At 40.5% G+C, this 23,352-nt stretch overlaps 1 protein-coding gene across 1 annotated transcript in view; it reads left to right on the forward strand.

Annotated features, from left to right (window-relative positions):
• The window catches only part of COLQ (collagen like tail subunit of asymmetric acetylcholinesterase), a 65,931-nt gene that overhangs the window by 29,770 nt on the left and 12,809 nt on the right, over positions 1-23,352 (forward strand). Inside the window, exons 4-12 of the mRNA XM_038388271.2 lie at positions 3,134-3,178; positions 4,126-4,152; positions 6,090-6,161; positions 9,550-9,612; positions 14,794-14,820; positions 15,474-15,518; positions 16,322-16,357; positions 17,387-17,467; positions 23,156-23,252. Coding sequence (XP_038244199.1) covers positions 3,134-3,178; positions 4,126-4,152; positions 6,090-6,161; positions 9,550-9,612; positions 14,794-14,820; positions 15,474-15,518; positions 16,322-16,357; positions 17,387-17,467; positions 23,156-23,252 — 493 coding nt within the window. The remainder of the gene's footprint in view (positions 1-3,133; positions 3,179-4,125; positions 4,153-6,089; positions 6,162-9,549; positions 9,613-14,793; positions 14,821-15,473; positions 15,519-16,321; positions 16,358-17,386; positions 17,468-23,155; positions 23,253-23,352) is intronic.

Raw genomic sequence — 23,352 nt, forward strand, 5'->3', positions numbered from 1 at the left:
ACAAATAGTATTAATAAAGTGGCTAAAGAATTTATGAAATTTATTTTCTTAGAGCACTTGTGTCATAAATATAAAGGGAAGGGTAAACACCTTTAAATCCCTCCTGGCCAGAGGAAAAACCCTTTCATCTGTAAAGGGTTAAGAAGCTAGGATAAACTCACTGGCACCTGACCAAAAGGACCAATGAGGAAACAAGATACTTTCAAAGCTGGGGAGGGGGGGAACAAAGGGCTTTCTCTGTCTGTGTGATGCTTTTGCCGGGACCTCTGTAAAAAAAAGAATCACCTCTGTAAAATCAGGAGGGTAAATACCTTACAGAGTAGTCAGATTCAAAACACAGAGAATCCCTCTAGGCAAAACCTTAAGTTACAAAAAGACACAAAAACAGGAATATACATCCCATTCAGCACAACTTATTTTATCAGCCATTTAAACAAAACAGAATCTAACAGAATCTAAGGGTTGCTTATCAACCCTTTACAGGAGTTCTGACCTGCATTCCTGCTCTGGTCCCAGCAAAAGCAACAACACAGACAGAGAGCCCTTTGTGTGTCCCCTCCCCCCCCCCCGCCCCAGCTTTGAAAGTATCTTGTTTCCTCATTGGTCCTTTTGGTCAGGTGCCAGCGAGGTTATCCTAGCTTCTTAACCCTTTACAGGTAAAAAGGTTTTTCCTCTGGCCGGGAGGGATTTAAAGGTATTTACCCTTCCCTTTATATTTATGACAACTTGAAAACAATTGGCTGTCAGGTCGTACTACAATCATGGAGTAGCATGTCTGGGAATTTTTAATTATAAACTGTGGGAATGTGCTTTATAAAGGATTCATGGTTCCAAAGCTTAGAGCAGAAAATCCTCTGGACAGTATCATTTCAGCTCTTGGCACATGGAATGGAAATATTGGTACTAAAATAAACAAATAATCTAAAATAATAGCTCCAAACTCCTTTTTTTTGTAACTTGAATGTCCCTGATGTGAGTCACACTGAATATTCTCTACAGAATCTGAGATGAATTTTACGTTTTCATTTTACCTCATATATATACATAGCAGGCCAAATTCTACTCTGAGTTACACCACTGTAAATCTAAAACAACTCCACTGACTTCCAAGTAGCTATAGTTGAGTGTAACTGAGGATAGAATCTGGCCCTATTCATACAGTGTGATGATTAGTTTACATTGTATTTTGGATGGTATAATTGCTACGAGACGAACAGGCAGTATTCAGAATTAAACCAAGTAATTTGTGTGGTGGGGTCAAAGTCCCTCACTATCAAGGCTCAGAGGAAATCCTCCCCTGGACAATTTTTAAAAAATATCTGCCCTCTGGTGCATTCTAAAACCAAAACAGTTGTTTTTCATAATCTTTCTGAGCTGAGGCTCAAAGTCTCCCCTGGTTTAATGGTAGAGATTCCTTCACCTGAAATGGCAAAATCCTTCCACCTCCTTCTGTTAAAACACTAAACCGACTTGTAGTGTTTGAGGGAATGGAGTTTCAAAAGTGCCTTCTTCAGAGCCTTCCTGAATAATGACTTCTGGATTGTATCATCATTGCCCATGACCTATGACCTGTTGACCAAAGCCACAGTAATGATTTCAAGTGTCACTTCAGGGAAATTAGAAATTAAATAGTTTGATACAGTTTTATGGCCTGATACTTGAAGAGGTCGGGCCAGCACCCCCAGTGAGGTGTAGAGTCCCCTCCATTGCTCAACTCATTGAAAAGAGTCCCCTCAGATCCCAATGAGCTAAAATACAGCTTTAGACTGAATTAGACATCAGACAGCATGAGAGAAATTTATACCAGAGATAGTGAGACCTATAACTTAGTTTGAGATTTAATTTAAAACAGTTAGAATTTTTTTGAGAAACTCAAGATCTTTTGGACCTCTTTGTTTAAAAATGCTATAACAACAGCAATTATGAAAATTATATTTCAGAGCATGGCATTTCATTTTCACAACGTGAATGGTGTGAAAAATTTCACCCTATAAATGTAACCAGCAAATATTTGTCCTTTGTGTCACATTTATGAGGAAGTAAATATAATTTGTTTCACAGCTATTTTTTAAAAAAAAGAAAGGTGGATTTTGCTGTTGGAAGCCCTTTTTGTTTGGGGGCAAAAACAAAACAAACAAAAAATCATATCAGTTCACTAAAATAAGAAGTTCTTAAAATCACAGCAAAATTTCCATGATCAGGGGTTTTCAACCTGGAGGTTTTGATCTCTACAGTTTGCAACTATCTTTCCCTTCTCTTATTGTTAAATGGAAGGAAGGTCCTGGCTACATGGAAGGAAGTTGCAGGAGGTGAAGAGATCTTCATAAAGAAAAGGGAGCTGCAGCCCTGAAAAGGCTAAGAAGTCCTGTCTAAGATAATGAGTCATAAAGATTAAGGCCAGAAGACACCACTAGATCACCTTGTCTGACTTTGTGCATATCACAGGCCACCAATACCAGCCAGCACCCACTCACTAAAGCCAACAACCAAAATAGACCCAAGTATTACAGCCCACAGAAGAATAGGCTATTCCTCTATCCCACATAGAGAGATAAGAGGGACTGAGGTGCACCCATGCAAAAGGCTCTTGCAATGGCAGGGAAAATAACTTATTTCAGTGGTTTCATTCTGAAAAAAGGTTTGTAGAGTGTCACAGCTTCCCATTACGAGGTTTTTTGCAAAGCATAATGAAGATATTTTAGACTATTCCATTTACAGTCACTTTGGTTGAACGGATCTCCTCAATTTTTGATCCTTTAGCACTCCACACCAGTTTCAGCATTCTTTCCATCTCTTGCTCTCCAGAGTTCCATCAGCTTCCTTGATGTTTGGCCCCTTTGCTCTGCTTCAGCCCCTTTTTTTTTTTTCTATTTCTGCCTCACCTCAAAACTGCCCTTTCTGCATTCACCGTACCAGGCCTCTCCATTTCCTGCCATTCAGTGATGCAACAGCACTTACAATTAAAGAGGAGCCTGACTGGCACAACAAACACCTGTGAACTTGGGGGCAGTCACTTCCCAGAGGAACTCTCAGTTCTCAGGACAGACAGGTGGACAGAGTTCAGGGGAAGGAAAACAACGAATGGGTATTTTTTTTAAAGTAAGTTTACAATTTCCTTCACTTTTCTTCATAGGGCCCACAAGGAATTCCTGGTGTGATGGGACCAAAAGGGGAAAAAGTAAGTACCAACTCTTTTGGCATTTTGTTTGTTTGTTTGTAGGGCAGGGGAAAGAGAGAGAGAGCAGGTGGCTGGGATTTTGTTTTGCTTTCAGGTTTTTGGGTTTTTTTTGGTGGTGGTGTGTTCTTTGGGTGGGTGGGGGTTAGAGTGACCGGATGTCCCAAATTTACAGGGACAATCCCGATATTTGGGGCTTTGTCTTATATAGGCACCTATTCCCCCTCACCCCCCTGGACCCGATTTTTCACACTTGCTATCTGGTCACCTAGTGGGAGTTTGCTTTAATGCCAGCTGGATTCTGTAGATCAGTTTCAGGCTGTAATTTAAAGCTTCAACTATAACTGTTCAGTCTCATTGTTGGCCTATTGTATAGCTTTTCATAATGACACCTTATATATCTACAAAATGCTGTAGGAAAGGCTGATTGTTGATACCCTATGGATGGGATTTCCAAAAGCACTTAAGGAGCACAAGTTGCATTGGAAGTCAATGGTCCCAAGTTGCATAGTAACTTTTGAAAATCGTACCCTATTTGAAGAAACAGGAAGCAGCGCCATCCCATGCAATATCTAATATATGGGTCCATGCAGATACAATAGTTTTCACATTAATTCTTTTGACTTCAATTCAGCCAAATATTTAAGCACATGCTTAAGTCCACACACATTCAGCAAAGGACTTAAGCAGAAGCTTAATTTTAAGCATATACCGAACGCTAAGTATATGTTTAAGTGCTTTGCTGAATAGGGGGGGATTGCTGAATTGGGATCCAAATATAACTGAAGATGCCATTTATTCTGTTACGTGAGTACTGTCCACTTTAGGTCATAGAGTGAAGTCCAAGATACACAGATCTTCCCAATTCCGTTTTTAAGTACATTAACTTATGACCTGCTGTTCTTCACTTGGTATCTCCATGACTAATACGTTTTTTTCCCCTGTGGCAGGGGGAAATTGGCAGACCAGGAAGAAAGGTACGAATCAAGGTTTACAGAATCTGGGTCATGCACCAGCCTCATAGTTGACATGTGGCAGTTATTAGGGGTTGACCCCAATGTCTAATTGGAGTCTATTTGAATTCTGTGTGAAAATGGATGACAAGATATGTTCCTAACCACACAATTAAAAGAGAGTAGAGAATAACCTGAGCTAGATATTTGTGCCCAAGGGAGTAGACTTTGGGAACAGTTATAAAAGCTGTAAAAAAAAAAAAAAGTCAAAATTAAAATCCCAACTGATCCACAGAAAAACACAAGCCTAAGTTGGACACCCATTGAAAATAGGATTCAATTAAATGACCTTTGTGCCAAAAGACAAATAACTGTTAGTGATTATACTTGAGGGGTTCTGGCACCAGCACAATATGCTGACTACAACCTTGCATTTGCTGACATATGAGCCAAGCTAGATTGTCAACAGTATGTGCCCCTAAATGTCACAAAATATTTCATCTCACTGGCTAAGTGCTTCCTTTTAAAGTAATTAATTTTCAAAAGAAGCCAAAAAATCCTCTGCAGGATGAAATCAGAGATATGCAGAGATTAGGTCATTCCACCAAGAAAAGAGCCATTCTTTTAAATAATACACCGAATATTTTAACAATAGGCACAAATCAATTAATTCAAATTAATACAAAGCATGTAAATATAAGAACTATGTATATAGTATTTATTTATTTAGATTTCAAATGCCAGATAGAAAAAAAATAAATGACCTGTATAACTCTGAGTTTCCCAAATAGTAATATTTCGGAGAGTGTCATCAAACATGGTAATGAAACGGCATATCTTAGACACTGGAATACTTGCTTTTCTCATTAAAATCAACAGATCACTAAAGAGAAGTGGGGCCAAATTCAGTCCTAGAGTAAGTGAGCACAACTACTGAGTGAAAGCTGGCTGGCTTATTCTAAGGCATACTTTTAGCCCTAGTGGTCTTGATTGGAGTCCTAAGGCCAGCTCCACAGCCGGTGTAAATAGATGTAGCTCCAGGATCTGGTCCTAGAGGTGTTTTACGAGTAACATAGTCATAATTAATAAAGTATATCAATATTATTGATTAACATTTGAAAAAGAAAGTAAAATGAATCTATAGAAATGCAGTGTTAGTAAATGCGATGGATCTAGTTTAGAGATGCCAAACCCTCAAAAAAACGCAGATATTGGGCTTGTTTTTGGCTTGTAGCTTGTTGCTTCTTGTAGCTTGTTGCTTCTTTTTTTTGATCAACTCCTGGCAAGCAGGGGCAAGGGGGGACGAGCAGGGGCAAGGAGGGGAGAGAGTCAGGGGTGCACAGTGGGCCCACCACAATCCCAGACTGCAAGACGGGGGGGACCTAGTCTCATAGAGTGTTGGGTTCTTAGAGATTGGCTTGTTTTGGCCTTATTTTGAAATGGAATTAGCTTGATTTTTGAATTATTGTGAAAGTTGGGGTGCTTATTTACCGTGTGAAAGTTGGCAACTGTGGTCTAGTTCTGTTCTCCCTTACTGTATATCTGGTTTGCATTGGTGTAACTACAAGGGGTTACTCCTGATTTAAATTGACATACGTGAGAGCAGAATTTGGTTTACTGATCCTGTTTTTAAGGATGAATATCTTAAATTGAATGTAGATTCTCCCATCACTGATCTATATATACTTCCAGCACTGATATATATACTATGCGTTAGAAAATATTTGTTTCTGACAGCCCAAACTTCCCTTCTTAGACTCAACAGAAAGCATACTATGGATTCCTTGGGATTAAAAAAAAAAAGCCAAAATAATGTCTCAGTTGCAATTTTTTTCTTGAAGATACTGTACTGAAGATATTAAAATACTTCTTCTCTAATTTGCATCTCATCTGTGATAGAAACCCATGTGCTGTAATGATATTAAACCCATTTTCATAATATTTGATTGTTTCCTTTTAAGGGTAGACCAGGCCCTCCAGGTGTCCCGGGAATGCCAGGACCAATTGGATGGCCTGGACCAATGGGACCTAAGGTAACATTTAAACACTTTTACTACATTGAATTTGTATATATTGAGCAGAATGGGTATTTTTTTCTTGCCCTTCAGGAATTAAAATATGTCCAATGAAAATTGCCAAATCAAGTCTAACGGAGACTTGCTAATAATCAGGGGTGCTGGAACAATTTGTACAGTGGGATTCCTGAAAGCCATTGAACCAAACTTTAAACTCTTTATATAATGGAAACAACTTCAAGTCAGGGGTGAGATAGCGACGTTTTAGTCATGGATATTTTTAGTAAAAGTCATGGACAGGTCATGGGCAGTAAAAAAAATGTATGGCCCTTGACCTGTCCATAACTTTTACTATATACCCCAACTAAAACTTGGGCCGGTGCTTGGGGGTGGCGGAGGGTGGTCCAGGGGTGCCCGCGGGTGCTGAGGGGTGGGGCCCAGGATCCTTGCTGATGCTGGGGGGGGCAGGTGGGCAGCGGCATGTGGACCAGGACCCATGCAGGGGGTGGGTGGGTGGCGGTGTGTGACCTGGGACCCCTGCTGGTGCTGAGGGGTGGGGCTGGCAGGCTCCCTACCCAGCTCCAACTGGCATGTCTCTGCAGCTCCTAACAGGAGAGGCAGCCAGGGGGGCTCTGCCAACTTCTCCCACCACACTACAGCCATTGGGTGCTACGGGAGCCGTGCCTGCGGGCGCAGAGCCCCATGGTCCCTCTGCCTAGGAGCTGCAGGGACATGCTGGTGGGAGCCGGGAAGCCCCCCCGCCCAGGTAAGCACTGTCCTACACCCCAAACGCTTGGCGCGGAGACTCCTCCCACACATCCAAACTGCTGCCGCTGGCCCAGGGGCTGCCTGGCTCGGGCAACCCCTGGATCAGATGCACTGGCCACCGCAGAAGTCACCGAGATCACAAAAAGTCACAGAATCCATGATTTCCGTGACCTCTGTGACAGACATGCAGCATTAATTATAGGTCCCTCTAGCATGCACAAGATTGGTCATTTTCCTCCATGGCTATTCAGTTATCCCCTTCTTTGGACATACTGCATACACTTGTTGACTGCATAGCTTTTTATTTGGGTACCTCCAGGTAACAAACTTAACTGATATCAATGGAAGGGACCAAGCTCTGGGTGTACACTGATCAGATATTTGAAATACAGGTTCATGGTTTTTTTCAGTCAGTCATGATAAAAGTTTCACTTGTTATATTGTCTTTGTACTTTTGCTAGCACTACTGGTGGGGCCATGACTTCAGTTCAGTATCAACAAGGTGTTAATTATAGTGACGGTTCATAGTAAACTGCATAGAAAATCATGGGACAAGCTTTGTGTTTGCTTTAATGGAGTGGTCAGTGATGAGTTCTCATTGTACAGAAGCTGTAGTATACTCCTTCACTGAACACCATCTTATATACAAGATGCACAGCTGTCAAAATAGCTGAGATATATGTGCTGGTAACTGGGCTTCTCCATTCCAAGATTACCCTGTATCTCTTCAGTTCAATAAACCATTAGGCAAAAGGAACACATACAGTGGTTGCCATTAAAAAGTCAAACTGTATAACCAGCATCTCAGAGTCTCCAGTTATGTCTTGCTTTTTGTGTAGGGAGATGCTGCAGCATCTCAGATGCCACGTTGTGGTGACTGTTGGTAAATGATGACAGTGGAATGTTTCTGATTCCAAACCAAACTTGGAAAGCAGACTATAAAGGCTTCCTCCAATTGGTTACTGATAAAAGTTAGGTAAGGAATATCTTGCTACTGTACATGGTAGCATCTGAATTTTGAGGCTTTCTTGAACTTAATCTGCACAATGGTCATTGGCATTAAAGGGCTCAGTGCTCCATTTATGGTGGGAGTGGGGAAGTGATCCCTCTCAAAAGTCACGATATGCACCAGTATTTTCCCCCAATGTCAGCAATGAGAATGGGAGGATTGCACAACCATCTAGCACCTCAACACTTTGAGCTCTGAGAGCAGATTAACCGTATTTTAAAAATGAAAAACTGGTTCAGTTGGCCATTTCCATCCATGAATCTAACCCTTTAGTGAAGGGCACCTTTCTGTATTCAGACAATTTTCTCCTGTTTCATCTATTAGTGTAGCTTTTACTGTACCCCTTACAGACTCCACTCCTTCTCATCTTTCTCTCTTCCTCATAACTTGGCTCCAAGTCCTACCTTATTTCTTGTTCTTTTGCTTCTATCCACCTCCTCTGTTCTTCTGCTTCTTCTGTTCTTTAGATTTGTGTCTTGTTTCCTTTGTTTGTGTCTTCTACTCTTCACTTATTTCTGTTTCCCGCCAATCTATGGTAAGGTTGGCTTGGCCTAAATAGATTTCTATAGGTGCCTGTGCTTGTTTCCCTAAAGTACATTCCTCTTTCTCTCCCTTTTCCACATCCAGGTTTTCTGTCTCCCATTTTCCAGCCTCCAGAGGCCTTCCTTTCCCTTAGTTATTCTTCCAGACCTTTTTCTTTCTACAAACCTCCTATTGGCTGTTTTCTCCCTCTTTCCCCATCTCCAGGTCTCCTTTCTCTTTCCTTCTTCATTAGTTCTCTTTCTGGTTTCTAGTCTCCCTTAGACATAACCTTCCTCCAGGTCTCCTTTCTCCCACATTGCTTCTCCAAGCCTTCTCTTCTGCTCCATTAACTCTCCCCTTGCCTAGGCTGCATCTGACATGAAGATCTTGCTCACCACTGAGGCTGGAAAAGTCAAATGCACTTCCTTCTGCAGGGAGCACAAAGAGTCCAAGTTGTCCTCCCTGCTAGGGCTTCTGCTTCTGCAGTAACTCCAGACCCTTCTCAGGTGCTCATCTGACAGGCAGTCATTACATTGGCTGACAACAGCCAGAGAAGAACCTGCAAAGCCATGTGTGGACACAACGGTTGCCAGGCAGCACTGCAGAGTGGTAGATGTCTGAGGCCTTGATTGATACCAAATGAAATCACTGTTAGAATAAAATCAGCTAGGTTGTATCCCTCCATACTAAGAGGATCCCAGCAGACTACAGCATTTGGTCACTATTACCCAGGGAGGTGGTATCATTAAGGCACACCAGGTTGAGTTTATACACCTTGGCATAGGGGAAAATGCTACCGGGGATAATTTGCCCACATGTCCTTGTGCAGGGTCTATGAAAACTAAAGCATATGTTACGTAGAAAGAAAATCATACCCAAAGAGCTGAGAGTGGAAGGAATGAGAAAATGCCTGATGACTCAGGCTAAGTCAGTTGGCAGTATACAGTTTGGATTTACACTATAAAACTACACTGTGAGTTGTTAAAGTCAGGCATGTATCATACATTTGACACAAAAACTGAATCATCAGTTGTTCCAATAAGACACCTTTCAAGAGCCACAGTTGTTAACTCTCTCTCTCTCTTTTTTTTTTTTTAACTCCTTTAGGGTGAAAAGGGGGATTTGGGTGTGATGGGATTGCCAGGTACAAGAGGACCAATTGGCTCAAAGGTTTGTTAATGCAGCTGCTATATATTCAGACATCGGTTTCTAACACTGTATTGCTTCCCTCATGAACGGGTTAGAAAGCACTTGTGGAGATTTTGGTTCTGTTTCAAATAACAGTGGGCTTTTGGGTTTTCTTTTAAATACAATTGAAACCACAAGATTTTCTTCTTGAAGCTAAAAAAGGTTGTGCAATATGGCATGCTGTGGCTACTTTCCTAGCTTCTTACTGAAATGTTTTGGTGTAAATCAGTGTAATTGGGAAGAGATTCGTTTTAAGAGCAAAGCACATGTAACCCATCCCATTATTTTCCCTCCAGTCCCATAAGATTATGTGGACAAATTCATCCTCTGTTATAACCATGCACTCTCGTTGCTGTGTTTAATAGTGGGAAGAATTTGGCCCATGTAGATGATGGTGTCTCTGGAGATTAGATTAGATTAGATTAGATTAGATTAGATTATGGCTTCTGAATGTATATGTGTATGACACAAAATAGGAGGGAACGGGAAAAGGTAAAATATGAGGTCTCTTCTCTGATGACTTAATCCTTCCCTCAAAGGTGCTGAAACCTGTTTCTCTTGTGGGAGAGGAAGGCTCTAATGGGGGTACCCTGGTGGCTGCACAGAACATGCAGTACAATGTTCTGAGGCTAGCTCGTTCAGATTCCTGGACTGGATGTTGGAACAACCGAAGAGTAGATTGCCATCAAGACTATGTGGGCTTAGTGGCAGGTGTGTGAATACCCCAGTAATTATGAAGAGAGCTGTAGCTCAGAAAGCTTATGCTCTAATAAATGTGTTAGTCTCTAAGGTGCCACAAGTCCTCCTTTTCTTTTTGTGAATCAGTCACAGTTATTCTGTTCACTATGGAGTCTCAGTACCTAGATTCCAGGAATTTTCAGACTTGCCTGGGATGCTAATTATATGAAGAGTCATAACTTTCTTTCTGAGCAAAACTTTGGGTCACTTATTTGCTTTACATTTGTGATACCATGTTGGAAATAGAACACTGTGTACAAGAGCAGCCAGTTAACATTTGTGCTGTAATACTTCTCAGGGCATTTCCTCTGTGTACAAGTCTGCAAACTGTTCAGCATGTGGTGCAGGATATGAAGACTGTGCTGCCCACTTGGCTCTGAAGAGAGAAGGGGACAGGAGAACAAATATATGGCCTTAGTATCTATATTTTTTGTAGAGTGTAAATTTGCAACAGTTAAAGAAATAAAAAACAAAGAAAGCAATGCAGTAAACTGCGTAAATGCTCCCATGCCCTCCCACGACATGTACATACCGAGGATAGGCCTTGTGTTCAATGTTAGAGTTGAACTAATAACATGACAGGAATAGCACAATCTCTCTCATGCAACCAACAAGGGTTTCCAAATATGACCTGAACTCAAATGTCAATTGTACGCTGACCAATGCAGAGAGTGTGTTATTTCATCCTGCTCTTTACATCACTACCTTACTCAAAAACAGAGCAGGAAAGAAGAAATAGATGCAGTCGTTTTAGTCTGGGAGCATAGTATAGTAAAATTTCATTACCTGGACAAGTTAGTGATAGAAAGGGAAGGTGAGTGTCATTTGATCTGTAAAAATCTACAGAGGCATCATTTCAATGGTGTCACCCTCTGCAGCATGGCAGGCCCTCTGCCCACCCCTTCCCATGGTCTTTCCGCACCAGTTCCTCAAGTTATGGAAATTTTGATAGTACAATGTCATTGGAAATGAGTCAAGTTGGGTATTATTTGAATGCCCTTTCTACGACAAATACAATGACAAACCTGGAACAAGTATGTAGATGTATATTGAAGAAAATATTTAAAAATCAACTTTTTTAAATTATGCTTTAACACAGGGCTGCATTGCTTACCTAAAAAAGACATTGATCATTGGTAATCCTAGGGAAATTAGCCTTGACATGTAGGACTGGAAACATTTATTCATCAAAGTCAGCAGCGTTGTCTTTGTCTAAGGCACCTCTGCTAGACACATTATCACATAAGTTGTCCTCATCTGCACCGCACTCACACATCATTGTACAAGGCAGGCTGCTGGCCAAACATTTGCGGGCTGGTGAGCATCTGGTCTTTGCACGCAAGCATTTGATTAGCTGAATGATTGATTCAGGAATGCATGGTATTTCACACATAACTGATGTGATCAGTACATCCTTATAGACCCATCCCAACAGAGGAGGGCAGTTTTGGATGTGCTTGATCATCCTGGAGTCCTTCCATTTCTTGATATTTTACCCTCTTGATAGCAGGTATAAACACACCCCTTGTCAGTGGCAATTTTTCTCCATTGCTTCTTGGAAAACATCCACCAACCTAGCTGTGCAAGTGTCATTATGTTGGCCACCAAATGATAAACTCAGCATGCAAATGATTCCAAGTGCATTTGACCTCATCAGTAACTGTCTCAGCCCAGCTGAACACCTTCACAGTGAAGAGAGAGTCTATGGAGGCTGAATCAAATGCATTCCAGTAAAATAATTTGAGAACTCCAGCTAACCTTGCAGGAGTGTCACATCCTGTGGCTTTTAAGGTCTGAGTGATAGGGACACATCTCTGAGGGCAGACAGTGATTCTGTTCTCCACCAGCAGGCACAAAAACAGAATCTTGCTGAAGCCTGGGGTAGTGTCTCACAGAGAGCATTAGAACATCTGTGTCTTGTGCAAAAATCCAAAGTTTAGTAGCATTCCTCTCTGTGGCATTGACGACATGCAAGATAATTTTAGCATCAGCCTCCTCATGGCACTATGAAGAAACTCCACTGAACAGTGCAAGGCAGCAGCTTCATTATGCCATGTGATGATGAAATTCTTTGAGCAATTCTTCACATGCTGGAGCATTTTGCCTGCAAGGTATGAGGTTAACTTGTACTTAATGCAAATATGAGACAGTAGCTTCTTCATTGTGACATAGGAGGTGTTCATGAAGTCAGTGATTTTGTATTGGATAGGTTCAATACCATGAAGTCTCTTCTTTTTGGTCATAGTTTTAATTGAATCCTCTGCATACACATCAAACACAAGGAGAACTTTGTCAAAAGTCCAGTATTTACTTTGTAGCCTCTTGATGAAGTATTCAGCCAAATCTTGGCAGATATTAACTGTTTCTGGTTTGATGAGAGCTTGTACCTCAGCCATGCCATCTATGATTGCTATGCTGAAGGCCTCTGTTGGCATAAGGTACTAGTCACACTGTTAGTAGGTTCTGGCTTAGGAAGAGCATGCACGATGTGCATTAGTTTGCTGTTCACACAAATATATTATTCTATTTCATTTGAACATGGATCGTGATACCATGGAAAACTTGTACGTTCCCAAAGTCTCGTGTAGATCAACATCCCGAAGAGATCTGGACATGATCAGGAGATGAGCAAACAATGACTTGTCTGTGGTTCGCTCTGTAGTAGTCCCTGCCACCTTCACTCTGACTTTCTTCTTTGCATTAAACCACAGCTTTAATCTGTTCTTCTTGACGGGAGCCCTTAGATTGATGGGGCCTTGGATAATCTGTTGGGTTTTGAAGGCTTCAGACAAGACATGACCCAAAATGTCCCTTCAACTGACATCTCTAGCTAGCTAATCACTGAAGACTGCTTTCGTCATGATATTGAGGTGCTATCAATGCAGAATAGCTGGTTAAATCTAAAGCAAAAAAGTATTTCGCAAAGTCTTCCAAGGCTGCGAGGTGCAAATTCCAATTAGCAGTCCTGACAGATCAAATAAAGAGCAGCAAAGATTTGCCCACAGCTGGTATTTGTACCAACATCTTCAACTTTTTCCTGGTACTCGATGTATTTCCTCTCCTGCCTTGCCAAATTCAATGTACGTATACACTTTTAGTGTGTAAGGTGCCACTGAACATTGTGTTTAACCAGCTCCTCCAAGATTGAGCTACTAGTCACTACTCTTCATCTCCACATTGATACCTAAAAATGAGCAAGACCAAGGTAAAAACAAGAGTTGTGTAATAAAATATGTTGGGATTGTAATTCATTATGTTATGTAATGTATGTTGTGAAACTATATGCAAACCATTTGCAGATGAATTCCAGTAATGTCTGGCTGAATGCTGACGTCCAAACTAGTGTCTCATTAGAACTTTTTTGGCATAATTAACAAAGCTGATCGTCAATATCACTGTGAACTGCCTCTTTTTTTGCCAGTCATGGCAAATCAGCTTGGTTGGCCTTCCATTTTATAGTACCCTGCAACATTAAAAATAAATAAATCAGGTATCATGTCCTGAGCAACAACTGATAGCACAGTACTGTCAGTCAAGGGCCACAATTTAACTGTGTTAGGGCCTCATATTTGATACACCCGTGTTAAAGTATAATTTTTTTAAATGAATTTTTAAATATTTTCTCAAATACATATTTACATAATTATTCCAGACCATATGTGGTACCATTGTGTTCACAGTAGAAAGCGGTTTCAAATGATGCACAATTCAACCCATTTCTGATGATACTGTATTATCAGAACCTAAGAACCTGGTGCTGGGTGATGGGGATGAGAAAGGGCAAGTCCCCCTGCCATGTTGCAGAGGGTGACACCATTGAAATTATGATTGTGTAGATTTTTATGAATAAAATGAGACCTCCCTTATCTTTCTATCCCTAACTTAGCACGGAATTATACATGCTCCCACACTATTTGTTGGGTATTTCTTAAGAAGGAAAAACTAAAAGTCATCGTAATCTTCACATTGGAAGCCAACTAAAACATATTTTAGGGACTTCACTTTATATATTTGCCACTTAGAAGAAAAAAAAAGGTGATTAGGAAATTATTTCTAAAATTGCTTGGGGTTATTAATTGCAGAGACTGAATAAGATTTAATTAAACCAGTAATTGCATTTGCTTTCTGCTCTTTTAGTTTTTAAAGCAATTTCAAACATGATTAGCATGCTTGCTTTACCTGCTGGCTTTTTCATGCTGTCTTTTGGTCTGGAATATCTTGCCTTTGTCTTGTATCTTCATAGCTATACTTTTTCTCTGCTCTCTTACAATCTACAAAGAAAACATTTGGGTTTAGAAGTTGAGGCAACTAATTATTTAAACTCCTCCCTCCCCCCCCCCGGCTTTTAAATTTGCAAGATGTGAATTCACTTCTCGAAAGATCTAGAAAATGTGAAGCAGTAAAATGTCTCTCTTTCCCTTTTAGGGTTATCCTGGAAGTAGAGGAGAAAAGGTCAGTGTTGCAATAACTTAAAAATTGAAAGCAATAATGGAAACTATTGTAGAAATATACTATACACCATGAACAGGTTGAGATGCTGAGGATGCGAAATCAGAAGGTCCTATGAAAGGAGAACGGTATTAAGACTTGTACTGAGAACAAAGATGGGCGTGTGGTGTAAGCACTGGGCTGAGCTCCCAAAGCACTGGATTCAATTCCTAGCTCTTCTTCAGACTCCCTATTTGAACTTGTGAATCATTTTCTCTCTCTATTCCTCATCTGTAAAATGAGCATAGTAATCCCTCCTTTGTCTATCATCTGTTTAGATCATAGGCTCCGGGGGACAGAGAAAATCCCTTACCATGTGTGAAGATGGTGTATAGCACAATGTTTGCAGCCTCCAGACTAGAGCCGGTTGAAAAAATTCAAGTTTAGCAAATGTGTCCTTTTTTCCAATGAGTTCTAATCTAGATACTGCTGTAATATAAATATTAATAATAAGGAAAGTTTTTAAGTGAATTTGTAATCTTCTGTCTGCCACACACTGTGAATGTTACTATATGTTACTAAACTGCCTTCGCCTGCTTAATGCTTCACACAGACAAGAAAAAAATCCCCTATGAAATGGTAACAATTGTCTTTATTTTTACCATTTTCCTCCCCAGGGAGCCAGAGGAGAGAGGGGTGACAAAGGCCTCAAAGGAGACAAGGTACCTATTTTGGTTTCACAGTGGCTTTAAATTAAACCTGAGCAAACATAAGCCAGCCAAAAAATCCTTTTCAAATGGTTTTAGCTGATAATATCACATTGTTCTGAAAATAAACTGAGATTTGATGATGTTGATTTTTTACCATAAAATTAAATTCCCAACCACATAGAATGTGGATCACTCTTGATGTAAGTACAGGAATCTGATTAATGCTTTGGGCCTTGTCCAGATCAAAATATCAGTGGTCTTTTGGGGTAAATGAGGTTCTACATAGTAGTCACAAAAAATATTTGTTAGCTATACATGGCCTAACAGTAGTCATCTCCTTCTTGTGCCAGGCATTTGTGGAACTGCTGCTAAGAAGGAGAGTTCACAGAAATGCCTCCATCACTGACACTAAAGTAATTCTTGGGTTATATGGCCCCTTCATCAGTCAGCTAGGAGGAGGAGTTTCAGGGACCTTTAAATTTCAGCCAGTGAATGAAGAATATTCTCCCATGTTAGGGTGCTGGGACATGTTGAGCATATTGCATTGTGTTAAGACCCTTGAGATCTCTGGTAGCCCATTCTGGCTAATTAAAAGAGCCACACACAGCCCTGGCCACCAGGGATTTTTCATCTTCAAGCTACTGTGGCATAAAGAGGCTACTGCCCATTGATAATGAAAATGTGTCTGGACAAATTGTCTGGCTACAAAATCCCAATATGTTGTCTCTTTTGGAGTATATCAAAACAAAAACTGATGCTATGCTGTCAAAGATCACTCAGCATGTTTTTGATTACTCTCATCTTTTGCTTTACAGGGGTATATAGGTTTCCCTGGAATGCTGGGACAGAAAGTAAGTAAACATGATATAGGGTCTGCTTAGAAATTTGTGTAAGCATCCACATAGACACTTGGTTCATTGGGTGGTTTCAGCAGCATCTAAGTTCCAGAACCATGGATCTTGGTCATAGGGTGTCAAAAAATTGAGAGTTTCATTTTAATCAGTTGACCAGTATTTTGCATCCCTTGAACCAAACCCTGCAGTCTTTTTATTTTAGGTGAAGACTGCAGGTTTTGGCTTAGGTGAGTTTTTTTTTTCATTTCTCTTTTCAAGAATATTTATTTGATCAGAAACTTGGCCCCACTTTAAGTTTCCAAACTCTTGTTTGTGACTTCATAGCCAATCCAATTGCATGGTGTTATTAAACATCTCTATTAAATAGTATTCTGATTTAGAATGCCCTGCTTCTAAATAGCTGGGCTTACCCTGACTGGCTTTGGTACCTCCATTTATCAAGAACTAGACAAATAATTATAATTCAGATTTAAAGATTGTTTTATGGGCAGAATCCTTAAAGGAAGGTCTATAAGTAACAATCATAATCCCATTTTGTCTGGGAAATAAGGTTAAGAAAATAATGACTATTTCTGAGAGGGATAGTAGAGGAAAGAGCTAATCACCTTTCTTACGGGTGATTTTATTACTTATGGATCCTTGCAGCAAACCTAGATACTTCTAAATGTGTCAGAAAGAGGGTTGTTAGCCAAGTTGCCTGGATAACCCTATGTCTGCTAACCTGTTTCTAATTTCACCAGCTGGCTTCTTCTTTAGATGAGGGATGTTTCTGAGGGATTTGGAGTAAAAAAATAAGTTAAAATTTTAAAGTATTTTTTTTAAAGTGTTTAGTTATAACCACAAACTGGCAAAATATTTTACAACAACAGTGGTATTCTCTTGGGCCAAACTGTGCACATAGAGTAATAGTGTACATTGAACGTACTGAATTACCTGCTGTGTTGTATAAGACACATATTACCAATTTAATACATATTTATATACTTAAGTCCTGCTTCTTTTCCCTCTCACCTCCAACTCCCAAAGGGAGAAATGGGTCCAAAGGGAGAACCTGGAGTGCCTGGGCACAGAGGACCTATTGGAAGACCAGGAAAACGAGGCAAACAAGTAGGAACCCTACGTTTACTCTTTACAAGTTTTCTGGGATTTGTGTGGTTGTGATGAGTGACTAGATCCTCCATCATTTCATGCACCAATATTTTGTTACATTGATTCTCTCCACTTTTTCTGCATAGAAACTGAATGATATTGAATATATATAGGTGTGTGGGGGGGTGATTGAGCACGCACATGTGTGTGTGCATGCATACAGTATATAATGTAAGTGTTCTACTTGTGTAGGAGTTCAAGCCTGGCCAGTCATACAGTCAGAATTTGAAAGTCGAAGGTCAGGCTGTATGTTATCTGAAATGTAATTTTTCCTAGATTGATAAGATTTTGGTTGAGTGTAACTTCAGACAGGGCTGTGATCTTCTCTCTGAGTGCCAAGCTGCATGGCAGGGTTGTAGTTCTTACAGCTGATAGGCTCCACACCCCTACCCTTGTTGACATTTCCCTGTCAGAGCTGGCAGCGAGGGTATCCCCGTTCTGACTCTCGACTCAATTGAGGGCCTGTTTCTCTGGTCCCACTGAGGTACAGTCAGCACAGGACAGGACCCAAAGTGTTGGAAGCAACAGTGGTTTCACAAAACCTTTGTAGCTCCCCAGTACTGAGGCTGGCTGCTCTAATTTCCCCCCAGATGTCAATAGCCCAAGGGATGGTTATGGCAACCAGGGATACCCAGCATGTAGTGATACTCCAGCCATGCTGTTGCCATTGGGGGCTGTGAGAAGGGGTGGCACTAGATTCTTCAGGCTAAGAGAATTCTTAGCCAGCCAGGTAAGCTGGCTTTATGGACCTGTTGGGGCACTGGCAAGGCTATAGTGAAGGCCAGCATCTGGTACTTAGTCTCCCCAACTAACTTTCTCACCTACATGGAGTTGGGAAGCCACTGTACATGATCAGAGCATCCCTAACATCTGCCCTCAGCAGCAGAGTGGGGCAGAGTTCATTGGCCCTGGTGTAAACACTGCACGGTATCCCATTTCCACTCTAAGGAAAGGTTTTGGAAGTAACCAATTTGAGGAAGCCTTTATAGTCTGCTTTCCAAGTTTGGTTTGGAATCAGAAACATTCCACTGTCATCATTTACCAGCAGTCACCACAATGTGTCATCTGAGATGAAAACAAACTATCCAGTGGTGCAAAATTAGAAATATGTGTAGGAAATAGTAACGTTACTCTCAACCTGAAACAAATACGTCGAGGGGGTAATGCTAGTGGTTCCACAATGTAATAATTGGCACGCTACACTCTGAATCCAGCAAACTGCGTTCAAATCTCAGTGGCACTTAAATGCACGTTTAGTGGCTCTGTTGTGCATTAGACTTCTAGAGCTGGGAGGGCATTCAAAGATTGTGGGTTTGAATCCCACCAGAATTGCACTTCTAGACCCTTCCTTGTTAGTCCAGTGGTGAGTATCCCTGCCTGTCATGTTGGAAGCCAGAGTTTTATTTCCTGATGGGAAACTGCAGTTTTTGAAGGCAGAATAGATGATGATTGCAGTGGTCCCTTCTGGCCTTCTAATCTATGAATAAATATAAAATACAAATAATTAGTAAGAGGTAGAAAGCTGGAAGGCAGTAATGCTGAAGTAAATGGGGGCTCTGGGTTGTGTATCCAAAGGTGTCACATCAGGGAGCAGGTTATAATCCATCTCCATATGGTTCTGGCAAGACCGCCATGCCTACGATACTGCGTTCAGCCCTGGGCACCACATGCCAGAAATATATCAATTAGAGGAGTTCAACGAAGAGCAAGAAAAACAATTAGAGCCCGGAGGAATTGATTTATGAGGGAAGATTAAATATATTCATCTTGGCTAAACAGTGACCAGACTCAGAGAGAAACTGCTTGTGTGCATTGGAAAAGAGCCACTTGGCACTCTAATGGACTAGATTAATACATTCTGGACTCACAAGAACCATTGGTTTGTACTTCAAAAACACAGTAATGTTACTGTGTAAGCACTAAGTATGCCTCCAGTGCCATTTTAAATTCCAATCCTGCAATTGGATCCACATAGAGAGCCCCCTGTGCCTCGGCATGGCCCCCTTGAGTTCAAATGGTCTTTGCATGGGTCTCTGTCCACACAGATCAGACTGCTGGGACCTTTGGGGTTACCGCACCTCAGTGTAAAGAAAGGAAGCTGTTACAAAACATTCTTACAGTCTCTTCCCCTTTAGGGAGTAGATCATGAGATCACATTGAGTAATCATCCTGGTTACATGTATGGAACCAATCATCAAAGTACTGCATACAAAGAATAAATCCATGCACTCTTAAAATGGTGACAGAGGTCACGTAGCAACTTTTAAAATAAAAATAATTGAAATCTGGTACAAGATTAACCAGATGAAATAATATTATAGTAACTTGTTCTTTTTTGGGGGGAAGGGTGTTCAAAATAATTATATGTATAGAACTAACATCCTCAAATTCTAAAAGCTGATAATTGTATATAGAAGTTGATGCAAGCTTCTCCAATACAAGTTGCATACATTTCTCCAAGTAATTAGAAGTATTACATTAATTATGAACTCAGAAGAGCTAATATGCATCATTAGTTGCATTTTTAGTACGTTTCCTCATATTGCTTCCTTTACAGCCTGTACCAATTTTAAACAATAATATTTGCATACATCTGCAGGAGCTCCAGCAGTTCCTTTGTAGATGCTTATGTTCAATGGCCAGTTGAAGGTATTTTATTTGCAAGATGGTTACACCCAGCACTGAAAATCTGAATCATTGGTCTGATTTGCTGGTGGTGCAGTGTCAGTAGGAATAAGTCCATGTGAGATAATGCCTTACCATGTGGGAAATTTTTAAATACCAGTTTTTTGCAGGGTTAATCCTAAAAATAGAATACAAACTAAATGTAGACTATGCAAAATAGGTCTGTCGCATGATATGGAAAGAAGAATTTTGCCCTTTCAGATGTGAATTTTTAAAAGTTGCTATGTACCCTCTGACATCTTTCTTATACTGTGTTAATTTGTCCCATCAGAAGGAACGGGCACAGATGTCAGCCTCTGATGCCTAAATAGAGAGAAGGCACAGTGCTCACAGTTCTGCTTTAATACTTGGAGTTGCAGTAACTTTTGATCTTACAAGTTTTTGAGCTTGGGAGCTTTGTCACATTAAGTAGTATTTTACTCAATAAGTAATCCCATTGATTTATAGGAGTACTTGTGGTGTAAAGTACCATTCCACATGATTAAGGGTACTTTAATCTGGTCCTAAACTAGAAGTCAAAATCCCATGTTTGGACATTAGCATCTGAGTACTCTCTGGGTGTCTAAATGTCAATCTGAGCACTAACCTTAGTTGTGCTTAGGTTGAAAATTGGGTTTCCCTCTTTGCTGTTGATCAACTAAGCTGATATTTTTATTTTCTCTTTCTAAAAAAAACTTTACAATGTTATTTTAAGGCTTTGCTGGCCTGTTACATGTGTTGCTTGTGTTAAATGGAAAATCTGTATTTAAATGGCTATTTGTTAAACAGAGAAGATAGCTTTCGCCCACACAGAGCTGTTTCCTGTCTCCAGAAACAGCTGACATCCCTGTATAAATGTCTGCATAGCAGCTAAATTAAGAAAGTGTTACTTCCAGTTCCATTCTGAGATCCATCTTGATTATCTCATTGGCTTCTTCAGTTGTGTGCTGAGTCTTCAGGGGCATATCCATTCTGAAAAGACAGGCAGACTGTGGAGCTCAGAAGTCACAGCCTTGCTGCGCACAAACTGACATAAAAAGGATCATTCGCTCAGTTTTACAGCATGGAAATTGACACTAAGTAGCCAGTCCAGGATTTCAATGTTGATAAGGTAGAATGTCTTATATCGGTCATGAGCGAATAGTATTACTTGGAAAAAGGCCCTTCTAGAGGGCTAGTTCCCTGCATCTGGGAAGATTAAATTTTGTCTTTGAGAAGAGCTTTCCCGAGTGCTGTAGGGATTCGTGAAAAGAAACAAGGCAAAAGACATTCAAGTGTAAATTATTGTCCTGGTTTGCTCTATCTGCATCGAGCAAGGAGCATTAGTTGATTGTTCATCCAGTATATTGCACATGGAAATCAAGCACCTCTCAGACAGCCCAGTATATGACAGTTTATTTCCTCTACCATATATTCATTTTGAGGGGAAGGGAGGTTTCCTAGGAAGTTTCTTGGTTGCTACTCAATTTTTTATTCTTGTGCTCTGCGAGTTTTGTACACCCATTGCATAATGTGAGCAATTATTGCCCATCAACATGAATATTCACATGGACACTAAGGTTCATTGGTGAAAAAGCGATTATTTAAAACACAGTGAAATATTGCATTAATTCTGGATGGGCCCTGGCTACAGATACTGCAGATGACATTTAAAGTTATCCCTGGGATACAGAGTATTATATAACACAAAATTATTTTAGTATACATGGCTATGTGTACTCTCTGTTACTCTGAAACAAGACGTGCAGTGGCCTGTCTTTATTCTCTGAACGCATGTTACCCTAAAATTACACCATCTCATTGGAATTCATTACCTTTGGGATTAAAGGAAAGTTAATACAATATATATAGTTTTTACCATGCAAAATGGTGTGTCTTGTTGTATCAAGGTCATACCAGTTATGTAAACCATGGACTAAGTGATGCACTACAGAATTCTGGATCCATTTTTTAAAAAAAAGAGAGAGAGAGAAACGTAAACCTCAGGTACTGTACAGATAAGATAAATATAACTATCTTAAATAAGTACCATCATATTAAATTCAGAAATATTTCTAATAAGAAACTGGGTCTCTGAGCAATTTGGATTTGATCTATTTTTCTAACTGGCATTTCTTTTTTATTAACATCTGCATGGGTGCTTTTAAAGCGTATGAAAGAGACAGTACTGGCTAGAGACAGGCAAAGAACTGGCAGAAGCTGTGAGGTCCTATGGCAAAATTTTCAAATGGACCTAAGTGAAAGTCAGCAGGACTCAAGCTCCAAATTAGTTGTATAAATAGGACTTAGGTTCCTAAGTGGCTTTTGAAAAAATTAACCCTAGCCCAAAAAGTGACAATAAAAATGGCACCCTGGGGTTCTACGTTTATTGTGTCTCACTGATTCCAGATCAGATTTGCTCCATTTACAGGTGAAAAGAATTTTTTTCTGCCAGCCCTGAAAACTCAGCCTAGGCAACAAAAATCAAGCTTCCCTCCTTGTGCATTATAACCAGTTGTAAAAGTTCTGTAGGACAACACCACTGTCATGTCAGCAAATTATATCCTCCTCCGTCACCTCAGCACAAGTCCAACCATCAAAGGGTTTGCACCAAGTATAGATTGGAATTCGGTAAACAATTCTGTAGATGATGCACAAGTAGCAGTAGTTCACTCTGTGTTGCTTCCTGCATGGCTAGCAGGAGTGAACCCTAATTTCAATCGCTCACATCAGCAGATACGACTTTGACTACACAAAGAGAACAGATCTAGTTAGAAAGATGGCGCCACTTTTACATAGTCTAATCTCAGAGCAGAATCACAGTAGGACTTTCCTCCTCATTCATGTATGAGAATAAGGTAGGTTTCCCCTTCCAGTGTCCCCATGCATGGCAGGTCTGAAGTGTACGATGTACGTGTTTCCACTGGTGAATCGGCTTTGTTTATGTTAAATGTAGTAGACACTAATTTGCTGTGTCATTAATGACTGTTTTTCATATGCTAGGGACAAAAGGGAGATATTGGACCTGCTGGAATTATGGGTCCACCTGGCAGGCCTGGTCCTTTAGGTCAACCAGGTCCACCAGGACCTTCAGTATCAGGTAAGAGAGGCCACTCTTAGCAGTCATCTTCCCCATCTTCCCTCCCTCACCCCCTCTTCTAGCCTGTATCATGTTGTTAAACAGGTAACAGTACAGAAAC

Source organism: Dermochelys coriacea, chromosome 2 (genome assembly GCF_009764565.3).
Source record: "Dermochelys coriacea isolate rDerCor1 chromosome 2, rDerCor1.pri.v4, whole genome shotgun sequence".
Classification (NCBI taxonomy): Eukaryota; Metazoa; Chordata; order Testudines; family Dermochelyidae; genus Dermochelys; species Dermochelys coriacea.